Here is a 21,559-nt window from a genome sequence, read left to right on the forward strand (position 1 = left end):
GTGTCTTCAAACCCTCTATTTTGGGAAGTTAATTTTAATTTAGTCGAATGGTTTTGTAGAAGCTAGTTGTGCATATGAAGGAATACTCACATATCATTTATGCTTTATAAATAGCAACACAGACCACTATTTAAGATCCTAAAAATATTTGTGATTCATAACTCAAAATTGTTTTCTCTGAATCATTTGTAAACTTTTCCTTGGTCTATAATAGATAGATCAGAATGAATGAAATTCTAAACCTCTACCCTCTGTTTTTTCTCTATCAGACATTCTTAGCCCTAATAAAAAATATTATGAAGGTTTCGTATTGACTTTATAGGAGGGATTGCCCAAATACATGTGATTCTTAAGGTAAATGTTTCTGTTGTCTACAGTAGAAATACAATGCAAGTCACAAATGTGAACCACATGTATGGTTTTGAATTTTCTAGTAGCCATATTAGAAAACTAATAACAGGTAAAATTAATAATATATTTTAACCTAATATGTTCAAAATATTTTAACATGTAATCGGTATAAAAAATTATTAATGACATATACTTTTTTTTGTATTAAGTCTTGAAATCTGTGGGATATTTTATACTTACAGCATATCTCAATTTGAACTAGCCACATTTTACTTCTTACATAGCCATATGTGACAGGCAGCTACTGTATTGGACAGTCCAGGCCTACTGCAGAAGTACGTAATCAGTACATCAGATTGTAGAGCTTTTTCTTAAAGCTTCCCGTACTGCCATGTCTCATTGCTCTGAGTCAGTGGTCCTACCTCCCCATCCCTCTTCACAGCCTTTTTTTGCCTCACTTCCATCTTCATCCCATGTTATCCTCTCTTTGACACTTTCTCCCTTTTATGCCACAAATCCTCTCCTTCTTTCTGTCAAGTTCTCTTGCATGTTTTGCTGAGATTCTTAGGAAAGAAAGTTCCATTAACAGTATGATATCCTACCTCCACAAAAAAATGTGTTACTGGGGAAATGTAAGTTGATCCCAACAATATCAGTACCCTGGGGGAAATGAAGTTCTTCCTCCTCTAGGAAAAGTTAGGAATCTCTGATGATAGTGGATTCTGAGTGATACAGGAAGAACTGATCAGAAGTATGTAACTTGTAGCCTTTGTTTGTTTCATGAAATGTAGAATAAGAATTAAGTTTTTTGCTATCATTAGCACTGTTTTTAATCAGTGTCAGAAGCCAAATGTTTAATAGGTACCTCGGAAATGAGATATAAGTATACAAGTTTAGCTTTGCTGACTAGGTTAGAGCAAAGGAGCATAATCAGACTTTCTTGCCAGACTATCCTGTCATTATTTCCTTCCTTTTTATAACTTTTTTCTTTTTTTTTTTTGTACAAAGTCTTGCTCGGTAACCCAGGTTGGAGTGTAGTGGCACAGTCTTGGCTCACTGCAGCCTCAACCTCCCGGACTCAAGCTATCCTCCGGCCTCAGCGCTCCCACCCCAAGTAGCTGGGATTACAGGTGTGTGCCACCATGCCCGGCTAATGTTTTGTATTTTTTGTAGAGGCAGGGTTTTGCCATGTTGCCCAGGCTGGTCTTGAACTCAAGCAGTTTGTCTGCCTGGGCCTCCCAAAGTGCTGGGATTACAGGTCTGTGCCACCATGCCTGGCCTATAACATTTCTTAGGATTTATATTTCTAAGATATTTTATGATTTGCATTGTATCTTTGACAGTGTATTATTTAGCCCAAATTTATAAATGTACAAACATGCAGTTCCTTGTTTTGTTTGGGTTTTGCAAAGTAACTCAAAGTCAGTGCAGAAAATGAAGAAAACAATTTTACCATAACCTCAAAAAGAATAAAACATTTAGGAATACATTTAACAAAAGAGGTATAAAACTTATACTCTGAAAACTATAAAACATTGTTGGAAGAAATTAAGGACTTAGAGAAATGGAAAGACATCCCATGTTTATCTACTGGAGAACTTAATATTGTTCAGATATTTCCTAAGTTGACTTACATATTCAGTGCAATCCCAGCTGCCTGGTTGGCAGAAAATTTTTTGCAGAAATTGACAAGCAGATCCTCAAATTCTCTGGAAATGCAAAGTGCCCTAAATAATCAAAAGTGATTTTGAAAAGAACAAAGTTGGAGGACTCAGGCTTTCTAGTAAGCTTCTTGATTTCAAAGAGTACTATAGAGCTACAGTAACCAAAACAGTGTGGCACTGGCATAAGGATTGACTTGCAGGTTAGTGCAGATTCCTTTTGTCCCTGGCCTCTGAGTTATTCCAAACTGTTAACACCAATCTACTCTAGATGTTTAAGAATTTATTAAAGTTTATCTGATATCTTCTTGCCCACTTATGTGGTGATCACTTCTCCCAGTGGTCTGCCAAAGGCAAAACAGTTTATGTATTCTGTTTCTCTTTGGGAGAGACTTGTCATTGTATGGATTTTAAGATAAGCAGTTTCCCTTGTTATCTTACAAACTCAGCTCTCTGGTAAACTCAAGAAAAGTTATGATTTTATAGATCAGCTGGTCTTTTCTCTTGTTACAGTGGGAAGAACATTCTCTTCTGCTTTCTACATCCTAAGCAGGGTGGAACTAATATGGTGTTTGGCATGTAACAGACAGCACTTGGTTAAAATTTGTTTAAAGTGGGTTGAATTTACTGAATACTTATGTGCCAAGCAGTATGCTAAGCACTTACCATATCATCTCCTTTAGTCCATGCACTTATCTATGAAGTATAGGTACTGTTATTATTCCCATGTTTTACATGTAAAACTGAGGCTTAGTAGAGAAAAGGAACAGGAGGCACAGGAATAAATAATAATTTTTATTGATATTATCCAAATCACCTTCCTCCTTCTCCCAATAAAACTCTTGAATCCATTTTTCAACTTCTGCAATGAAAGGAGATATATATTCCTGGCATTACAAGTTCTTATTTTCCTCATTTGATGGGAAAAGAGACACAGTATTAAAACCAGAGAAAGCTTGAAGGGACCTGGTTGAACTTTTGATTAACAGAGAGAGAGAGAAAAAAAAAAATTAAGGATCTAGTGGCTTTGGGTCATCAGCAGTATCTGGCTTTTTTTTTTTTTTTTAATTATACTTAAAGTTCTAGGGTACATGTGCACAACATGCAGGTTTGTTACATATGTATTCATGTGCCATGTTGGTGTGCTGCACCCATTAACTCATCATTTACATTAGGTATATCTCCTAATGCTATCCCTCCCTCCCTCCCCCCACCCCACAACAGGCCCCAGTGTGTGATGTCCCCCTTCCTGTGTCCAAGTGTTCTCATTGTTCAATTCCCACCTATGAGTGAGAACATGCGATGTTTGGTTTTTGGTCCTTGCAATAGTTTGCTGAGAATGATGGTTTCCAGCTTCATCCGTGTCCCTACAAAGGACATGAACTCATCCTTTTTTATGGCTGCATAGTATTCCATGGTGTATATTTGCCACATTTTCTTAATCCAGTCTATCATTATTGGACATTTGGGTTGGTTCCAAGTCTTTGCTATTGTGAATAGTGCCGCATTAAACGTATGTGTGCATGTGTCTTTATAGTAGCATGATTTGTAATCCTTTGGGTATATACCCAGTAATGGGATCGCTGGGTGAAATGGTAATTCTAGTTCTAGATCCTTGAGTAATCGCCACACTGTCTTCCACAATGGTTGAACCAATTTACACTTCCACCAACAGTGTAAAAGCGTTCCTATTTCTCCACATCCTCTCCAGCATCTGTTGTTTCCTGACTTTTTAATGATCGCCATTCTAACTGGCGTGAGATGGTATCTCATTGTGGTTTTGATTTGCATTTCTCTGATGACCAGTGATGATGAGCATTTTTTCATGTGTCTTTTGGCTGCATAGTTGTCTTCTTTTGAGAAGTGTCTGTTCATATCCTTTGCCCACTTTTTGATGGGGTTGTTTGTTTTTTTCTTGTAAATTTGTTTAAGTTCTTTGTAGATTCTGGATATTAGCCCTTTGTCAGATGAGTAGATTGCAAAAATTTTCTCCTATTCTGTAGGTTGCCTGTTCACTCTGCTGGTAGTTTCTTTTGCTGTGCAGAAGATCTTTAGTTTAATTAGATCCCATTTGTCAATTTTGGCTTTTGTTGCCATTGCTTTTGGTGTTTTAGACATGAAGTCCTTGCCTATCCCTGTGTCCTGAATGGTATTGCCTAGGTTTTCTTCTAGGGTTTTTATGGTTTTAGGTCTAACATTTAAGTCTTTAATCCATCTTGAATAAATTTTTGTGTAAGGTGTAAGGAAGGGATCCAGTTTCAGCTTTCTACATATGGCTAGCCAGTTTTCCCAGCACTATTTGTTAAATAGGGAATCCTTTCCCCATTTCTTGTTTTTGTCAGGTTTGTCAAAGATCAGATAGTTGTAGATGTGTGGTATTATTTCTGAGGGCTCTTTTCTGTTCCATTGGTCTGTATCTCTGTTTTGGTACCAGTACCATGCTGTTTTGGTTACTGTAGCCTTGTAATGTAGTTTGAAGTCAGGTAGTGTGATGCCTCCAGCTTTGTTCTTTTGGCTTAGAATTGACTTGGCAATGCGGGCTCTTTTTTGGTTCCATATGAACTTTAAAGTAGTTTTTTCCAATTCTGTGAAGAAAGTCATTGGTAGCTTGATGCGGATGGCATTGAATCTGTAAATTACCTTGGGGCAGTATGGCCATTTTCACGATATTGATTCTTCCTATCCATGAGCATGGAATGTTCTTCCATTTGTTTGTATCCTCTTTTATTTCGTTGAGCAGTGGTTTGTAGTTCTCCTTGAAGAGGTCCTTCACATCCCTTGTAAGTTGGATTCCTAGATATTTTATTCTCTTTGAAGCAGTTGTGAATGGTAGTTCACTCATGATTTGGCTCTCTGTCTGTTATTGGTGTATAAGAATGCTTGTGATTTTTGCACATTGATTTTGTATCCTGAGATTTTGCTGAAGTTGCCTGTCAGCTTAAGGAGATTTTGGGCTGGGACGATGGGGTTTTCTAGATATACAATCATGTCATCTGCAAACAGGGACAATTTGACTTCCTCTTTTCCTAATTGAATACCCTTTATTTCTTTCTCCTGCCTGATTGCCCTGGCCAGAACTTCCAACACTATGTTGAATAGGAGTGGTGAGAGAGGACATCCCTGTCTTGTGCCAGTTTTCAAAGGGAATGCATCCAGTTTTTGCCCATTCAGTATGATATTGGCTGTGGGTTTGTCATAAATAGCTCTTATTATTTTGAGATACGTCCCATCAATACCTAATTTATTGAGAGTTTTTAGCATGAAGGGCTGTTGAATTTTGTCAAAGGCCTTTTCTGCATCTATTGAGATAATCATGTGGTTTTTGTTGTTGGTTCTGTTTATATGCTGGATTACATTTATTGATTTGCGTATGTTGAATCAGCCTTGCATCCCAGGCATGAAGCCCACTTGATCATGGTGGATAAGCTTTTTGATGTGCTGCTGGATTCTGTTTGCCAGTATTTTACTGAGGAGTTTTGCATCGATGTTCATCAGGGATATTGGTCTAAAGTTCTCTTTTTTGTTGTGTCTCTGCCAGGCTTTGGTATCAGGATGATACTGGCCTCATAAAATGAGTTAGGGAGGATTCCCTCTTTTTCTGTTGATTGGAATAGTTTCAGAAGGAATGGTACCAGCTCCTCCTTGTACCTCTGGTAGAATTCAGCTGTGAATCCGTCTGGTCCTGGACTTTTTTTGGTTGGTAAGCTATTAATTATTGCCTCAATTTCAGAGCCTGTTATTGGTCTATTCAGAGATTCAGCTTCTTCCTGGCTTAGTCTTGGGAGAAGTGTATGTGTCAAGGAATTTATCCATTTCTTCTAGATTTTCTAGTTTATTTGCGTAGAGGTGTTTATAGTATTCTCTGATGGTAGTTTGTATTTCTGTGTGATTGGTGGTGATATCCCCTTTATCATTTTTTTTTTGCATCTATTTGATTCTTCTCTCTTTTCTTCTTTATTAGTCTTGCTAGTGGTCTATCAATTTTGTTGATCTTTTCAGAAAACCAGCTCCTGGATTCATTGATTTTTTGAAGGGTTTTTTGTGTCTCTATCTCCTTCAGTTCTGCTCTGATCTTAGTTAGTTATTTCTTGCCTTCTGCTAGCTTTTGAATGTGTTTGCTCTTGCTTCTCTAGTTCTTTTAATTGTGATGTTAGGGTGTCAATTTTAGATGTTTCCTGCTTTCTCTTGTGGGCATTTAGTGCTATAAATTTCCCTCTACATAAGCAGTGTCTAGGTTTTATAACAGGTGAATGACAGAATGACTGTCATGGCTTTGCTGCCACTTTCTACTTTCCCGTTTTCTTTCTTTTGCTTCCAGTGTGAAGTTCAGCTTTTTTTATAGGACGGTAGAATTTTAATTTGTTACCTCTTTTATTAATTCCTTCACTAGCCTGCTATATGCGCATTCCTTAAGGTAGGTCTCATGCTAAGGACATTAAGTATAACTACTTGTACCACTTAATTTGTCTTAACAAATGCCTTTGTAAGCTGTCTCCTCACCCTTTAATACATTCAACAAAAAGTGAAGTAAAAAAGTTTTTTTGAATTTTCTTTAAAAACTTTTTTTCATTTTTGTTCACTTCCAGAAAAGAAACTATGAGCCTGGTCAGTAAGCTCAATTAAAACAAATATTATTAATTAATCTCTTCAGCTATTGTCTGAGCATCAGTTTCCAAGATGTGCCATTTATAACTCACAACAGTATTCAGTCTGTGTTTTCTCGTGTGCTAGTTAGAAATGCAATTTGAGTTTCATGCATTGCCTGTCTGCTGGAATTTCAACACTTTTTCAACTGTTCCATATGTATAGTATAAACTGGGTGATAAGCACCTGATCATTATTGTATCTGTGAATAGAATTAATACAGAGACTATGCCAAAGGTTGAGGAATGGGAACATGTAGAGAACGGGAGGCGGATTGTTTATATATAGGAATATATTTTACAATAGCCAGGTTTAATGTAACCGACACTTAACGTGCTTCTTCCTTTCTAGTTATCAGGGAATACGAAGAGCAGAGAGAGCATCCAGGAACCTAGATTTGATTACTACAACCATGAAGTTCCCGATATTGACCTCAGTGATTGTGAATTCCCACATGTCATTGAAATTTATGACTTTCCCCAAGAATTTCGTACTGAAGACCTTCTACGGGTTTTCTGCAGTTATCAGTGAGTATGCAAATGATTGTGGATGTTAGGGAGGGTGAGATGAGGTCTTTAAAAAATGTTTTCTGAGAAATCATCTCTTGTTTTTCATATCCCCTGTTTTTCATATTTTAGCATCAGGCTGGTTTATTGTCTTTTCTAGGTCCAGTAGAAATTGTTCTAAGTTCCTTAAAAATGTCAGGTAGCCTTTCTAGCCCCCATTTTAGCATTTAAGAAGACGGTCATCAGTGATGACTTCATGGTGCATTTAGTCCATTTATATATAGTGTAATTGTTGATATATTTGGATGTATTGTCAGATTGCCTGCCATCTTTATGTGTTTACTTGTCCCATCTTTTTCTTTCTTGCCTTCTTTTGGGGTCACTGCAGCCTCGACTTCCTGGGCTCAAGCAATCCTCCCAGCTGAGCCTCACAAGTAGCTGGGACCACAGGTGTGTGTCACCATGCCTGGCTAATTTTTGTATTTTTTTTGTAGAGACAGGGTTTCACCATGTTGCCCAAGTTAGTCTCAAACTCCTGCACTTAAGCCATCTGCCTACTTCAGCCTCCCAAAGTGCTGGGATTACAAGTGTGAGTTACCACGCCTGGCCTCAACTAAGTTTTTATAGACAAAATAACTCTCCTTTTTTACGTTCTGCTCCTGTTTCATTGGTTTAATTTTATTTAATTCCATGGTGAAAATATCAACTCACACTGATATATGCGGGTTTGAGAACACTTGTACTAACCCTTGGTATGTGTATAAGTATGGCTGATACTTATATAGAAGAAGTTAAAAGAGTTAGAAGTATATACCTCTGTATATTTAGCTTATAAGAAAAAAATAAGCTTCGGGAATAAAGAGATGATAATCCAGATAGAAAGTTATTAAGAAGATTTTCAGGGTCTGGAAGAAAGTCAGTACCAAGAAGAATTATACTTTAATGTTTCAGTCCTGATATTTAAAATGAACCAGGTCTGTAGTGTGATATAACAAATTTAAATTTAAAATTCACCTTGAATGTGTAAGATTCTATATAAGTCAGGGTATAGCCCTTAACTTTTTCTTAAAGGATGAGTAAATATTTTAGACAACTCTGCCATTGTTAAACAGAAGCAAGCAAAAACAATACATAAATGAGCATGGCTGTAAACTAAAACTTTATTTATAAAAACAAGTGTTCTGTTTTCATATGAAGTTCTAGAACAGGCAAAACTAGCAGCCATGTACTTGTTTAATCAGTTAAACTTAATTCGCGGGGGAGCATCAGTTCTATAACAGAAAGAAAGAGTGAATGGATCCTGGATGACAGTTAATCTCTGCCATAAACTTTAAATGTATAGTGTGTAGGTCAGTCTTACTTATTAGAATTAGGTTAAAATCTAGTATCAGAACCTGTTCAACATAAAATTCATAATAGATTTTTTAAAAGCAGTCAGAGGGATCAAATCCTGTTAGAACTACCTTAGACTGTCATAAATAATGATGATTCTTAAAACTAAGGATCATTTTGTTGGTGTCTAGAATTTCCTGAAGATCAGTTAACTCTTACAAACTATTTACTTCCCTTTGCTTTGTTTCTTGACAGTCTCACCTGCAAGACCATGTTTCTATCAAATTCAGAAACATTCCCCAAAGAGAAAAATTTTAAAGGATTATGAAATTTTGAAGTATAAAAGGCCCTCTGGAACCCATCTGTGATTTATAAAAATGAAAATCTTAATATTGATGAACATTGCTATTAATAATAAAAGTAATGAACACCATTAATTTATTAGATGCTCATGAAGTGCTCAACACCATCTTCTTTGCCTTGTCATGGATGATCTCATTTCCATTTTCACAACAACTCTGTGGGGAACATACTTTGCTCATTTTTACAGATGAGCCGAACTAGCTTCAAGAGAGGTTAAACTTGCCCAAGGTCTCAAGGTGGCAGAACCCTGAGTCCATGAGGATTTTTAAGCTCTTAGCTGAAAAATATAACTGTTATGTCATCATCCTGACATTCCTTGTGCTCACTAGGTAGCTCTTCTCCAAAATAAAAGTGTTTTTCTAGTACTTAAATGTTCATTCTTTTGATGCTTTCTAATCTGGTCTGATATTTCTCTTATCATGATTTCTTTCATCTGAATTTTTCTAACTTTGCCACATAATTCTTTCCAATTTTTTCTTATTTTTTTAACCTCCCTTCTGCAACAAGTGAAGAATAGATCAGCCTCTCTGATTATAGTTGCCCCCTTTTTTCCCCAGTACTTGACTTTTTAAAAAAAATGGAATGACATCTTGCAGTATAATCTCCCCTACCCCATTCTCTTCTCTTTCTGTCTCTGTCTTTAAGGACAGAGTTTCCATTTGCATTAAATCCAGGTGACCTTCCCTGCCTACCTACTCCTCTTATATTCTGCCCCTCCTCTGCTTCCTCTTTCCATTTCTTCTCATTCCCTGCCCATAAGAACATCTCTTGTAAATCGTGCATTAGATACTTTCCATCCCCAAGGGACTTGTGAGGATTCATTAGTTGATGTCTTTAAAATGGCTGAGAACGTAAAATACTCCTGGGTACTTCTTTATGATGGTATTATTGCTTTTAAAATTCAATGGCTGCTTCTGTCCTCCAAGCTGTTTTTTGTGTCATTATCCCCATTTCACCTGTGCACTCATTGAGTGTTTCTATCTTGTGAAATGCTTTATGAGATTCTATTTGTGAGATGTTTCATAAAAGTAAATTTTATTTTAGGAAATAAAATTGTTTTTTTGTGTTGCAGAAAGAAAGGATTTGATATTAAATGGGTGGATGATACACATGCCCTAGGAGTATTCTCCAGTCCAATTACAGGTATTCACCCAGCGGCTTTCAATCTTCCTTTCTTATTGTTCATTTTCTCATGCTGCTTTTTCTATTTCCCTTCTATTTGAGCAAGTTGGCATCTTATTCAGCCGGTGTAGGTAATAGGGCAGTTAGTGGTTTTTTTAAGGTAAGGTACTTTGGTACCCATTCTCCCCTTTCACCTTAATCCAGTGGTATTTGGAGAGATAGAGTCAATACCTTCCAAGGTTATTTGTATACGTAACTGTCTGTCATGATAGTACGTAAAGAGATTAAGGTAGAGATTGAAGAATCCAATGGGGCTAACTGTTACAATATTGGTGATTTTTTTTTTTTCCATCCTAGACAAGTGAATTTAATTAGCCCTTTAACCTATCTAGTGAGAAATTATAATACATACTCTCTGAATATATGATTGGGCCTTTTTACATACATCATTGGCCTCATGATAGATCTGATGCAGAGGCATTCAAAGAAAATAGAGATATTGAAAGTTAGTTCTTATCTGAACCACCTAGAATATGGATCTGCAAAATTATTCTATAAAGGGCCAAACAGTAAATACAATATTTTAGGCTTTGTGGAGCATCAGGTCTCTGTCATGACTTAACTCTGCTGTTGGAGCAAGAAAGCAGCCATAGACAATATATAAACCAAATGGGCATGGCTCTGCTTCAGTAAAATAATAAAATTACTTTGTAAATAAACATAAAAACAGGTGGTTGGCTGGATTTGGTCACGGAGCCATAGTTTGCTGATACCTGATCTAAAATAATTACTGCCACGTTGATCCTTAGATCTGTCTCTTTTGCTTGCTTTGAAAAAAAAGCATAACATCTAGGAAATACTAAGAGTTATCCCTAGTTTTTCCTTTGCATCACTCCCATGTCTTCTGCTTCCTTTTATTCCTCTTTGCAGCTCGTGATGCGTTGGGTATTAAACACACCATGGTGAAGATTCGTCCCTTGTCACAGGCCACAAGAGCAGCTAAGGCCAAAGCTAGAGCTTATGCTGGTGAGTCTATAATCTCTGGGTTTTTTTCTTGCTGATGGTGGTATTATTGTTCTTTCCAGAAGTTTTATAGCATCCAGACATCTAAAGACATACCATTTTTATTTTTAGTGTTAAAAGAAGTATGTTTTTAAGAAAAAATAAATAAAAGGGAAATGACCATGTTGGAAATATGGTATCTGAGCAGCCACTTGGAGTGTGTGAGAACTAACTGCAGGCAATGCAGCAACCAGTTTCTGATGACATCTCTACCTAGTTTACCTCTGTGTTTAGCTGCCTGATAGAGTCACTGTAAGATACTGTGTTAATGCAGATAATGAAGCCAGGGTTGTTTGTGCTTTGCCATGTTAATTTCCTCTGATCATCATCTATCAGACTTGTATTAACTACTGCTGATGCAGCCCTTGTTAGTCTATTTTGTGTGTTAATTACTGAGTTAAATCACTTGAAGCTGGGGTGCTCTCTCTTCTTGACTCCCTCCTACTCCCTTCCTTTCTTCCATTCAGAGTTCCTCCAGCCAGCAAAGGAGCGTCCTGAGACTTCAGCAGCCCTAGCCAGAAGGTTAGTCATCAGTGCCCTTGGGGTTCGAAGCAAGCAGAGCAAAACCGAACGAGAAGCAGAGCTCAAGAAACTGCAGGAAGCCAGAGGTGAGCTGAAAGGATGGTGTTCTTCTCTAGGCCCTTTAGAGCTCACTGTAAGGCATGTGTTTAAAAAAAAAAAAAAAAAATGAATGAAGCCCATTCCATTTTTGTCAATTCTGTTTCCTAGAAGCCTCCTAAGTGTATAGAAATTTTTGTGCCTTACGTCCAGGAGAAGACGTTTCAGGATTTGTCTGCCTGTTTCACACACCAAGACATTCTAATCCACGCTCCTACTGTTGTTCTCCAAGAGATAGGTTTGGTCTTCTCAGCTCATCCATGGCTTTTCCTACAGTTTTTCTCTGAGAAAAAATTTCCTGTGAAAACAGGTAGTGTCCTAGGCAGAAAACATTTGCTATGGTTTTACTGGGCCACGATTGCCATGATATTGCCCTAATGTTATCAAATGGTTTAGATCTGAGGTAGAAGACAAATTTAGGAAAAGCCAGCAACTGACATTCATGATAACAACTGTAGGAGGTATTTTTGTCTTTTTAAGACAGTCCTGAGTGGCTCCATTAGAGTACATCTAGATTTACCTGTCTTCTGATTATTTTCCAGTATCCAAGAGTTCTCAGAAAAATATTTCCCCTGATCCACAAGCAGAGCTTTTCTTTCTTATAGTTTGGAGTTGAAGTTAAAATTTCTCTCTCTCTCTTCTACAGGCTGTTGAATTGTATGTAAAGGCTTGGGACTCTGGCGTGGCACTTAAGTACTTTTTATCAACCTTCAGGCTTTAGACAGTCTCATTGCCTTAGCCCACAATCCCTGGAATCTGTGAAGGCAATTTATTCTGAAAATTCCACTTACCGAAAAGTAACTTCGTTTTTCCATTAAACAAATTGAAGTTTCAAACTCCTTGTTTATTGCTGGTCTAACAAGGCCATTAATACTTCCTGTCCTCTCTGCTTTGGTGATAGCAGGCAGCTTGCGGACTCTCAGCTGCACTGGCCAGATAACCAGTGACAGAGTGTGTCATGGCAGGTGCTAGAGTTTCAGAGTTGAACCCAACTAATTTTTGAAACCTTAATGATTATAATAAGGCAGTTTTGATGTTTTCCAATCATTGTTTACTCAAAGGCCTCCTACAGACTATAGAAACATAACCGGATTCCTTGGGTTTTATAGATGGCAGTAACAACTAGATTAAAGGTGAATGTACAGTGTCCTTAACCCTTTGTTAATTGGTTGTCTCTGAAGAAAATGATTTCTGTGTGATAACAGTGATATCTATAAAAGGGGATATGACTCCCTTTGCCATGTTATCATGCTTCTCTGTGGGTGTATATCACCTGTATCTCTACAGATCCTGCAGCAGTGGTTTTGCGTGGATATCATCTTGAGTGTTCCCTTTTCTTTCTCTAGGTGCATCAGCATGCAGCTCCACTTGAAGTATTTGTTTTAAATGTCTGGCTATACAAAAGACATTTCAGTGATGCAATTAAAAATGATTCTGTTGACTAAGCGGGTACCCTATTGCTTTTCTAAAGAAGTCCTTTATTTGTGAATAGAGACCCACTGTGATAAGTTCCTCCTACCTATTGGTGCTGAGGCTGTATGGATTATGAGGACTCTTTATTATGCTCCAGCGTGCTACCATTCTTTGTATCTGAGGAAATGCATCTGGAAAATTTCCTGATGTATCTCTTTCTGGCATCTTTCTGTGTTAGGCAGATACTTATATGCTTGCCTGCATGGAGCCCAGGCTTTAAATATTTTTTTTCGGTGGAAACTTTACTGTTTTAGGTATTAGACTCTGGAATCTCACTTCCTGGGTCCACATCTTAGGTCTGCCATTTACTGTCTGTGTGACCTTGAGAGAGTAGGTAAGTAACTTACTTACTTTCTGGAGGCCTCTGTTTTCTCATCCTTAAACAGAGCTCAAGCGAGTTAATCTATGAAGGATACTTAGTCATCTTCAAAAAACCATAGGTACTCTGTTGCTCCTGTTTCTATAGGCCTATAATGAGTTATATGGTAAGTGTTAGCTGCTGTTGTTTTTGTTAGTAATAATAGAAATATCATTATGTGGTGAATCCAGCACAGATTTCAGTGCATATTTTTGTCATTACTCTTTTTATTTTAAAATTCCTGTAATCATCTGTTAGCTCCATTTGGCATTCACTGAGCACCTGCCCTGTGCAGAGCATGGTGTTCCCTGTTTAGGAGAATTAGAAAGATGGCAAGATTTTGTTCCTCTCCTTAAGCCTTACAGTCTAGTGGAGATAATCTGCCTTGAGTAGGGAAGAAAATATGTTCCTCTTTTAGGTATTTTAAGCAGTTGTTTTTCCTCTCACTTCAGTTCTGAAGATTTTAAGATGAAAAACCATAAATGGTTTTTGTTGATTAAAAGGACAGGAAGGAAGCTCCATCATAACTTACAGGTTATGATGATATTGCATTATGATAACTCTGTGACCAGTGATACCATCTTGAGTTTAGAGCTGACCCAGAGAAGTTAAGTAACTGGCCTAAGGTCACCCAGCTGGTAAACTGAAAGAGAAGGCATCTGAATCTAGGTACCGTTGATTAAAACCCATGCTTCTTCTGTAATACTGTAATCCCTCTTAAAGGACTTTTGGGGTTATTGACATTTTTTCCCAGAAAAAAATACTTACATAAAATATTTTTTAAAGTCTCCAGGAACAAAATATGACAAGCTGCTTTGTTATCTGTACCAATGGTTAGCAGCTTTTCACTGTCAGAAAAATCTTCCTTAGGTCTCACTTAAATCTGCATGATAGTTTAAACCAGTGTCCTCTTGTTTTTTCCTTAGTAGAAATAGAGAATATCTGCATACCATTTTGTTCTAACAACTTTAACTCTAAAGATTAGGGGCAGATCATTTAGAAATGAGGAAATCTGGGCTCTAATAGAGCTTTTGCCATTAACTAGCTGTGTGGCCATGGGCAAGTCAGTTATACCTCTCTGTGCCCCCTGGTTTCCAGCAAAGTGAAAGTACTCCTCAGCCTACCTAATCATGGAGAATTTTTTGAGCACAGAATAAGTTAACATATGTAAAAATGTTTGGAAAAGTGCTTTACAAATTCAGGATATGATTATTGATATGACTGTTAAGAATTTAATGTTCATTATAATATGAGCTTGTAATGACAAATATGTATTATATACTGCTACTCTCCATCCATTACAAATGGCAGATATTGTTAAATCAGTCATGACATTCTTTCTTGGTGAGTTTTGACATGACCATTGCCAATTGATCAGAATTAGCATGGGAATTGAAATCTATATATCATCCTGTTATAATATGGTATAATAATCTCCCAGCCTTTCTTTCTCCCGCTTGAAGAGCTCTGCTGTCTGGCAACAGTGCTTGGTACATAAAAAGATACTCAGTACATGTTCATTGACCAAATACATGGATGACATTGGTTACTCTAATTTTTCTTTGTAAATCTTGCCTCTACTCTGAATGCTAAGTCCTCCGTGTTTTTCTTTATAAAACCCAGAATGTGAAACCTTCCTAATTAAGAATTTTGAATTTGTGCTTTTGAGTTTTAAGTACTTTTCTGCTATATTTTTCACTCTACTTTGATTATTTATTTATTTATTGAGACAAGGTCTCACTTTGTCACCCAGGCTGGAGTGCAGTGGCACGATCACAGCTCTCTGCAGCCTCAACGTCCCAGGCATAAGGAATCCTTCCACCTCAGCCTCCTGAGTAGCTGGGACTACAGGCATGTGCCACCATGCCGGCTAATTTTTTCCTTTTTGTAGTGATGGGATCTCTCTGTGTTGCCTAGGCTAGTGTCAAACTCTTGGACTCAAGTGATCTCCTCCCTCGGCCTCCCAAAGTGCTGAAATTACAGACCTGAGCACTGTGCCCAGCCTAAAACCACATTTTAAAGACCAAACTCAGGGCCAGGCATGGTGGCTCACTCCTGTAATCCCAGCATTTTGGGATGCCAAGGCGGGCGGATCATCTGAGGTCAGGAGTTTGAGTCCAGCCTGGCCAACATGGTGAAACCCTGTCTCTACTAAAAATAGAAAAATTAGCCGGGCATGGTGGCGCGCACCTGTAGTCCCAGCTACTCAGAAGGCTGAGGCAGGAGAATCGCTTGAACCTGAGAGGCGGGGGTTGCAGTGAGCCGAGATTGCACCACTGCACTCCAGCCTGGGCAACAGAGCAAAACTCCATCTCAAAAAAATAAAAAACAAAATAAAGACCAAACTCAGGAATGTATATAAAATTTTCCCGTGTTCCACTCATCCAGATATTTGATTCCCACCTAAATTACCTCTCAGAATAAGTTATCTTCTCATTTTCAAAGCCTGCTACAATTTTATTTTAATTTATTTTCATTTTATTCTTGAAGGTAGGTGGTTAATTGGCTGGTTCTGAAAGGCCATCTTTTGGGTCACAGGCCTCAAAGGCAAAGTAAGTAAACAGTAATCCGCTCACCTAGTTTGATTAATTAAATCACAAAGAACTTCAAACCATCTCTATAAGATAGTAATAAATTTAATCACAGTTGATACCTTCTGAAAACCTTTTTTAGACTTTCCATTATTCTGCCTTAAAGGGCAGTGCGGCATTGCTGATTCATAATCTAGGTCTTAGGGTATTTTCTTGGTGTCTTTTCTCCCCTGATGTCTGAAGTTCATTTCTAACCACATTTTTTTTTTTTTTTCATTTTAATGTGACTTTTTTTCTGTGATGTAGCATTTACTCATTTTTTGGTGTCAATTGCTGTTTAATAAACCTACTACCTTTGTCTAGATCAGAGATGAAAATGTTAACCTGGGACTAACTAACTGACCAGGTCACCAGCTGTTGCTAAAATAAATAGTACATGGTTCCTTGTGTTAACACTTAATACATTGATAATTATTCCACTCTCTAGAGTTAAATGCCCCCTTATGGGATTCAGACTGTATTTTTCCATATATTATGATTATATAAATATTTGGTAAACTTAAAATCTAAAACTTTGCTAAAATTAAGAGGTTACTTAGATTACTTCTCCTTGATCTACTACGTCTGTCACTCTATAAAAGAAGGGAATGAGATTCGTTTGACCAGACGTGTTTTTCACAAAGCATGTTGTCTATTGTTCTGTAGGTGGCTACAGTAGATTTTGTGATTATTTTTCATAGATCTAGAAGTAAATTTTGAAAGTCTTTAATTTACATTCTCTCTCTGCTTTTTTTAAAACTTGACACCAAACTGGCCTTTTTACAGTCTTCAACGCTTTACATTCTCTTATGTAAAGTCTTGACTGCACCGTGATTGCAGGCAACTCATTTAGTATAGTCATTTCTGTTGATTGATTTATTATATTGGAGAACGAAAGTTTTCAGGGCCAGCCGATGTGAATGTTTTAGGTCAATCATTTTGTGCTGTGTTTTCTTTTTTCTTAATTCCTTGCCCTCGTGTCTACTGTTGGGCTTTCTCTTTATTCTTTTAATTGTTGGAGGTCAAGTTAGGAGCTTTGTTTCATGCAGTTTATCAGCTATTATCTGCTTTCCTTTCTCTTTCATAAAGGGACATGTTTCTTTGTCTTTCTGTTTATACAATTTTTTTCATATTTTTTCCCTTGTAGATATTTTCGGATGTCAGGATAGTAGAAAGTGTGCTGGTGAAGAATTAAGGATCTGGGTCCCAGATTCAGTTCTTTCACTGGCTGTGTAACCTTAGACAAGTCATTTCAGCTCTCTGAGCTTCTGTTTCCTCGTCTTTAAAATAAAGAAATTATTATTTCCTATCCTGACCTACATTTCTCTATTCTCTTCATGTTCTTGTATTTCTAAATTTACACCTCACATTTTCACTATCTCTTTGTGCTTCTCAATTTGTCTTCCTACTCTTACTAGTTTTTTCATATGGCTTACCATTAGAATCTATTTACTTTTATTAGAAAGTGTTAGGAAATGTTTCAGGCCGGGCACAGTGGTTCACGCCTGTCATCCCAACACTTTGGGAGGCCGAGGTGGGCAGATTACCTGAGCTTAGGAGTTCAAGACCATTCTGGCTAGCATGGTGAAACCCTGTCTCTACTACACATACAAAAAATTTAGCCAGGCATGGTGGCATGTGCCTGTTACTCAAGAGCTACTCAGGAGGCTAAGGCATGAGAATCGCTTGAACCCGGGAGGCAGCGGTTGCAGTAAGCCAAGATCACACCACTGCATTCCACCCTGGGTGACAGAGCGAGACTCCGTCTCCAAAAAAAAAGGTTCAGAATTCTGAACTTTCCAGATTTTAGAAAGGTAATATGGTATCTGTCTTATAACACCAAAAGCAGACACATTAATATTTCTGCAGCAGTGTGTGACCGTTCACACTAAATGGGATATGTAAAGACCATAAATGGCTTTGTATCCTTTCAAGTTAGATTTGCCTCCATCGATTAATTTTGGCCCCAAGCTTTAAAGAAAGCAATAACTTTGTTTTCAGAATTGTTTTGATTTTGGAATTGTGTGTTATGGGCCTGTTATATTTTTCTACTGCTCTTGGATCTCTTCTCATATTACTCTTATGATTTAAGTTTCACACCTTATTGAAAAATTGGAGTTCTAATAATTTACTGTTCTGGTTTCTTCATTTTTCCTTGGGATGTAGAACCAGATTTTGATAGCTTTCATCCATTGCCTTTAGATCTCCTCCTAACTTCTCCATGTTTGTAAGAATCAAGACCATGCTGCCTTCCTAAGAAATTCTGGAATCCGTTAGACAAGCCAGTTATCCTTTGTGCTGTCTCCTAGAGAACCCCAGTGCAGTTCAAGCCTGCCTCAGTTCCAGGGCACTCTACCAGCCTTCATTTTGCAATTTGCAGACCACTGTTTTTTGCCTCTTGTAACTTTGCTGCTATATTCAGATAATGCCACAAGATGGTGCCCAAATAGCAGTGAATTTCTTTTTCTCACATTTCCAAGTGCCAGTCAGCTTCATAACTAATTTCTTTGCCCTTAAAGTACAGCCAAATACAGTATAGGAATGTTGTAAGGGATTCTGCTGATGAGGAAAGATACATCAGAATAGCAAGTATTTATTCTAAATTCATCTCGATTTCTGTAATCTCCCTGGTTCATGACTTGCTAAATCTTATACAGGCATTATCAATTTGGAACAGTAAGAAGGAAGCATTTAGGCTTACCATCTATGATGTAGGCTTATCACTATTTTATGGTGTCAAGATAAATGACTAGCCATGCAATTGGAACTGGTATTGTGGCACCTAAGGGAGCGCTTGGGTCACCAGACTGTCGTATGGTCCATATTTTCTCAGACCTTGGTGAAAGTGTTATGGAGAACCAAGCTTCTATATTAAAAATTGAAGATGAATTATCCAGATTTGTATATTTTTTGTTTTTAGAAATAGTTTTAGTTTTCCATATTGTAATTGTATATTCCAGAAGATTTCTGGCTCCTGGAAGTGCTCTGAAAATATTGAAATTTGGTTTGCCTCTGAAATATTTTTTCAATAAAGTTGTAGAGGGGAGATATGATTAAAGCCCAGGGGCTACCATTTCCATTTAAGCAACAAAATAGAAGAATATCAATACATATCCTTGATAATTATTGAAATATTTGTAAAGATCAGTAAGCTGGGAATAATGGGCAATTGTGTTGAAGCACTAAACATAGTTGAAAAGTAGAATTTAAATATGTATTAGCAAGACTAGAATCTGAGTCCCTACTAGATTCTGACTTATTCCATATACTTCTATTAGCTTCAGATATTTTTTATTATATAGTAATAAATGTAATGACTTACAGTAGTATCATTTTCACTTACAAAGCACTTAGGAAATTAAAGGAATTAACTCTCGTCATCAGGTAAGAGAGACCAGGATATCCACTTGTCTCATGACTAAAGTTTGCCTTGTAATTTGGATTAAGGGAAAGTCATTGGTTATATGAAGTAGACAACTATGGTTAACACTGCTCTTATTTACAGAGAGAAAGCGGTTGGAAGCCAAGCAACGGGAAGACATCTGGGAAGGCAGAGACCAGTCTGCAGTTTGAACATCACTCAATGAAAGGGATAATTCCATGAATCAGAAAATGTTTCAACAGCCTTCAGATAAGAGGATCCTTCCAGAGCTCTGTGTACATGCAGATGTGCATGTTAAAGAGATAAAGTGATCGAGACAAGGACTGACTGGGTAAAGAAGGAAGACAGACTCCTGTCTTCACTCCTAAATGCAGTTCTTTGGAATCACCCTACTGTGGTGGGCGTAGTAGGGAGCCATCAGCTAGGAAGAAACGTGGGAGATGTGAATTCCAAGAGTTCCCTGGACAGGGCAAGTCATGTTAGCGTGGGTCACACTTCCAAGATATTTAAAGCAAATACAAAACAGAACAGAGGATTCAAACCGCAAGTATGGGAGATTTAGGCCCTGCAGAGGCAGAGCATTCCTTAGTATCTCACAAAACAGAGTAATACCGGAGGCAGAGTAGGGGGTGGGTAGAGAGCAGTTAGTACAAAGAGGCAGAACAGTGTCTGGTTTACTTGGCATACACAGAATCTGCACTGCCGGTTCCAGAACTCCAAAGTTGGTGAACTACAGGAGATGTGGGTATTTAGACTCCGAAGTTTATACTGAGCTCAGTGCCTGGGACCGCTCCAGCTACATTGCAGCCAGGGGGGATACCCGCTTCATTCCTCAGAGTAAACCAACCTTGGGAGCTGTGTGCTAGTTCCAGTGTAAGCAGTAATACCATGTTGTAAGAGGGAACATTAAAGCCCATTTTATGACATATATCACTGTGGCATTTGTCGGTTTTTGTCATTCCAACAAAGAAATAGGAGAGCAGCTTTCTTCTTATCCTCACGCCTATAAGGCTGTGCATAGGTTAAATGGATCTGTTGTTTTTATTGAATCCCAGTGAGTAGAGAATTGATCATCTCTCTGCTTCAGTATACTACAAAAGTGATTATCCTGGGACTGGTATGTGGTAGCTCCTCTCCCCTTCATATCTTCCTTGTACACCCTCATTCCAACCTTTTTCTTGCTTTCTGCTATCTCTGCAAATCTGATACCCTGAAGAAGACATGTGGCACACCAGCGTGTTCTTGGTATGATCTTCTCAACCTATGCCAGAGGCACTTGGCAAGCAGCACCAGACCATCCGTTACGATGACAAGCAGCCAGGATAAAATAAACACCTCTGGGCAGTGAGAGATTTCCTAAAGGATGTGGACAAGTCAAAGGCATCAACTCAGGCTTTATCCATCTCATATCTGCATTCTCAGTGTTTTTGGAAAGTAGTTCTGCACTGAACAAATGGTAGCACTAGACCTTAGGATGCTGAGGTGGCAAGAAATAGTGGCTCATTGTGCTTTCAACTAGGGCAACAGCCTCATTTTTTAGTGATTTAGTACCGATGATAATGATGAATTATTAGCATTACCTAGAACATGGTGGAGTAGGACTCTATTCAGATGTTTCTCAAATGACTGTGGCCTTGGATCTTGATCCTTACCCAACTATCCCTGCTGCTATTGAGGTATTACAGCCTTCTCCCAGTTCCTCAGCATTGTTTTCCTCATTCGTGGTCGGTTCTACTAGTGTCCTTTGTTTATGTTCAGTGACTCCATGCCAAATTTAGGGATTAAATAAGTTGTTCACTTGACCCTCTCCACTAGTACTTTGTCCAAGTGCCCCTCTCTTTGGCCTATAGCAACAAGACTTGTGCTCTCTGTCTTCATGGAACAGGCTTCTCTAAGATAGGTCTGAACAGTACAGCTCCATTTGAAAGGAAATGCAGGGAATTGCAGCCTGACTTCATACTGAATGGTATACCTCTGAGTTATACCTTTGCTCTGTTTTGATTCTTCAAGGCCAAGAGTGACCTTGGGCAGTGCAAAAGAGATGACTACTCCTGTCACTTGCCTGTGAGGTTGCTTCTTCCTGGCTACACTTTAGATTTTAAAGGCATTGTTAATGG

The 21,559-nt window shown here is 38.0% G+C and overlaps 1 protein-coding gene across 14 annotated transcripts in view; it reads left to right on the plus strand.

The window, feature by feature from the left end:
* R3HCC1L (R3H domain and coiled-coil containing 1 like) overlaps window positions 1–20,372 on the plus strand; it is a 107,217-nt gene extending 86,845 nt beyond the window's left edge. For all 14 annotated transcript variants that reach the window (XM_063670131.1, XM_063670123.1, XM_063670132.1 and 11 more), the window contains 5 exons: window positions 7,008–7,183; window positions 9,930–10,000; window positions 10,910–11,005; window positions 11,509–11,649; window positions 19,566–20,372. In XM_063670131.1, coding sequence (XP_063526201.1) covers window positions 7,008–7,183; window positions 9,930–10,000; window positions 10,910–11,005; window positions 11,509–11,649; window positions 19,566–19,633 — 552 coding nt within the window. In that variant the 3' untranslated portion in view covers window positions 19,634–20,372. The remainder of the gene's footprint in view (window positions 1–7,007; window positions 7,184–9,929; window positions 10,001–10,909; window positions 11,006–11,508; window positions 11,650–19,565) is intronic.
* Window positions 20,373–21,559: the final 1,187 nt, after the last annotated feature.

This window comes from Pongo pygmaeus, chromosome 8 (genome assembly GCF_028885625.2).
Source record: "Pongo pygmaeus isolate AG05252 chromosome 8, NHGRI_mPonPyg2-v2.0_pri, whole genome shotgun sequence".
Taxonomy (NCBI): Eukaryota; Metazoa; Chordata; class Mammalia; order Primates; family Hominidae; genus Pongo; species Pongo pygmaeus.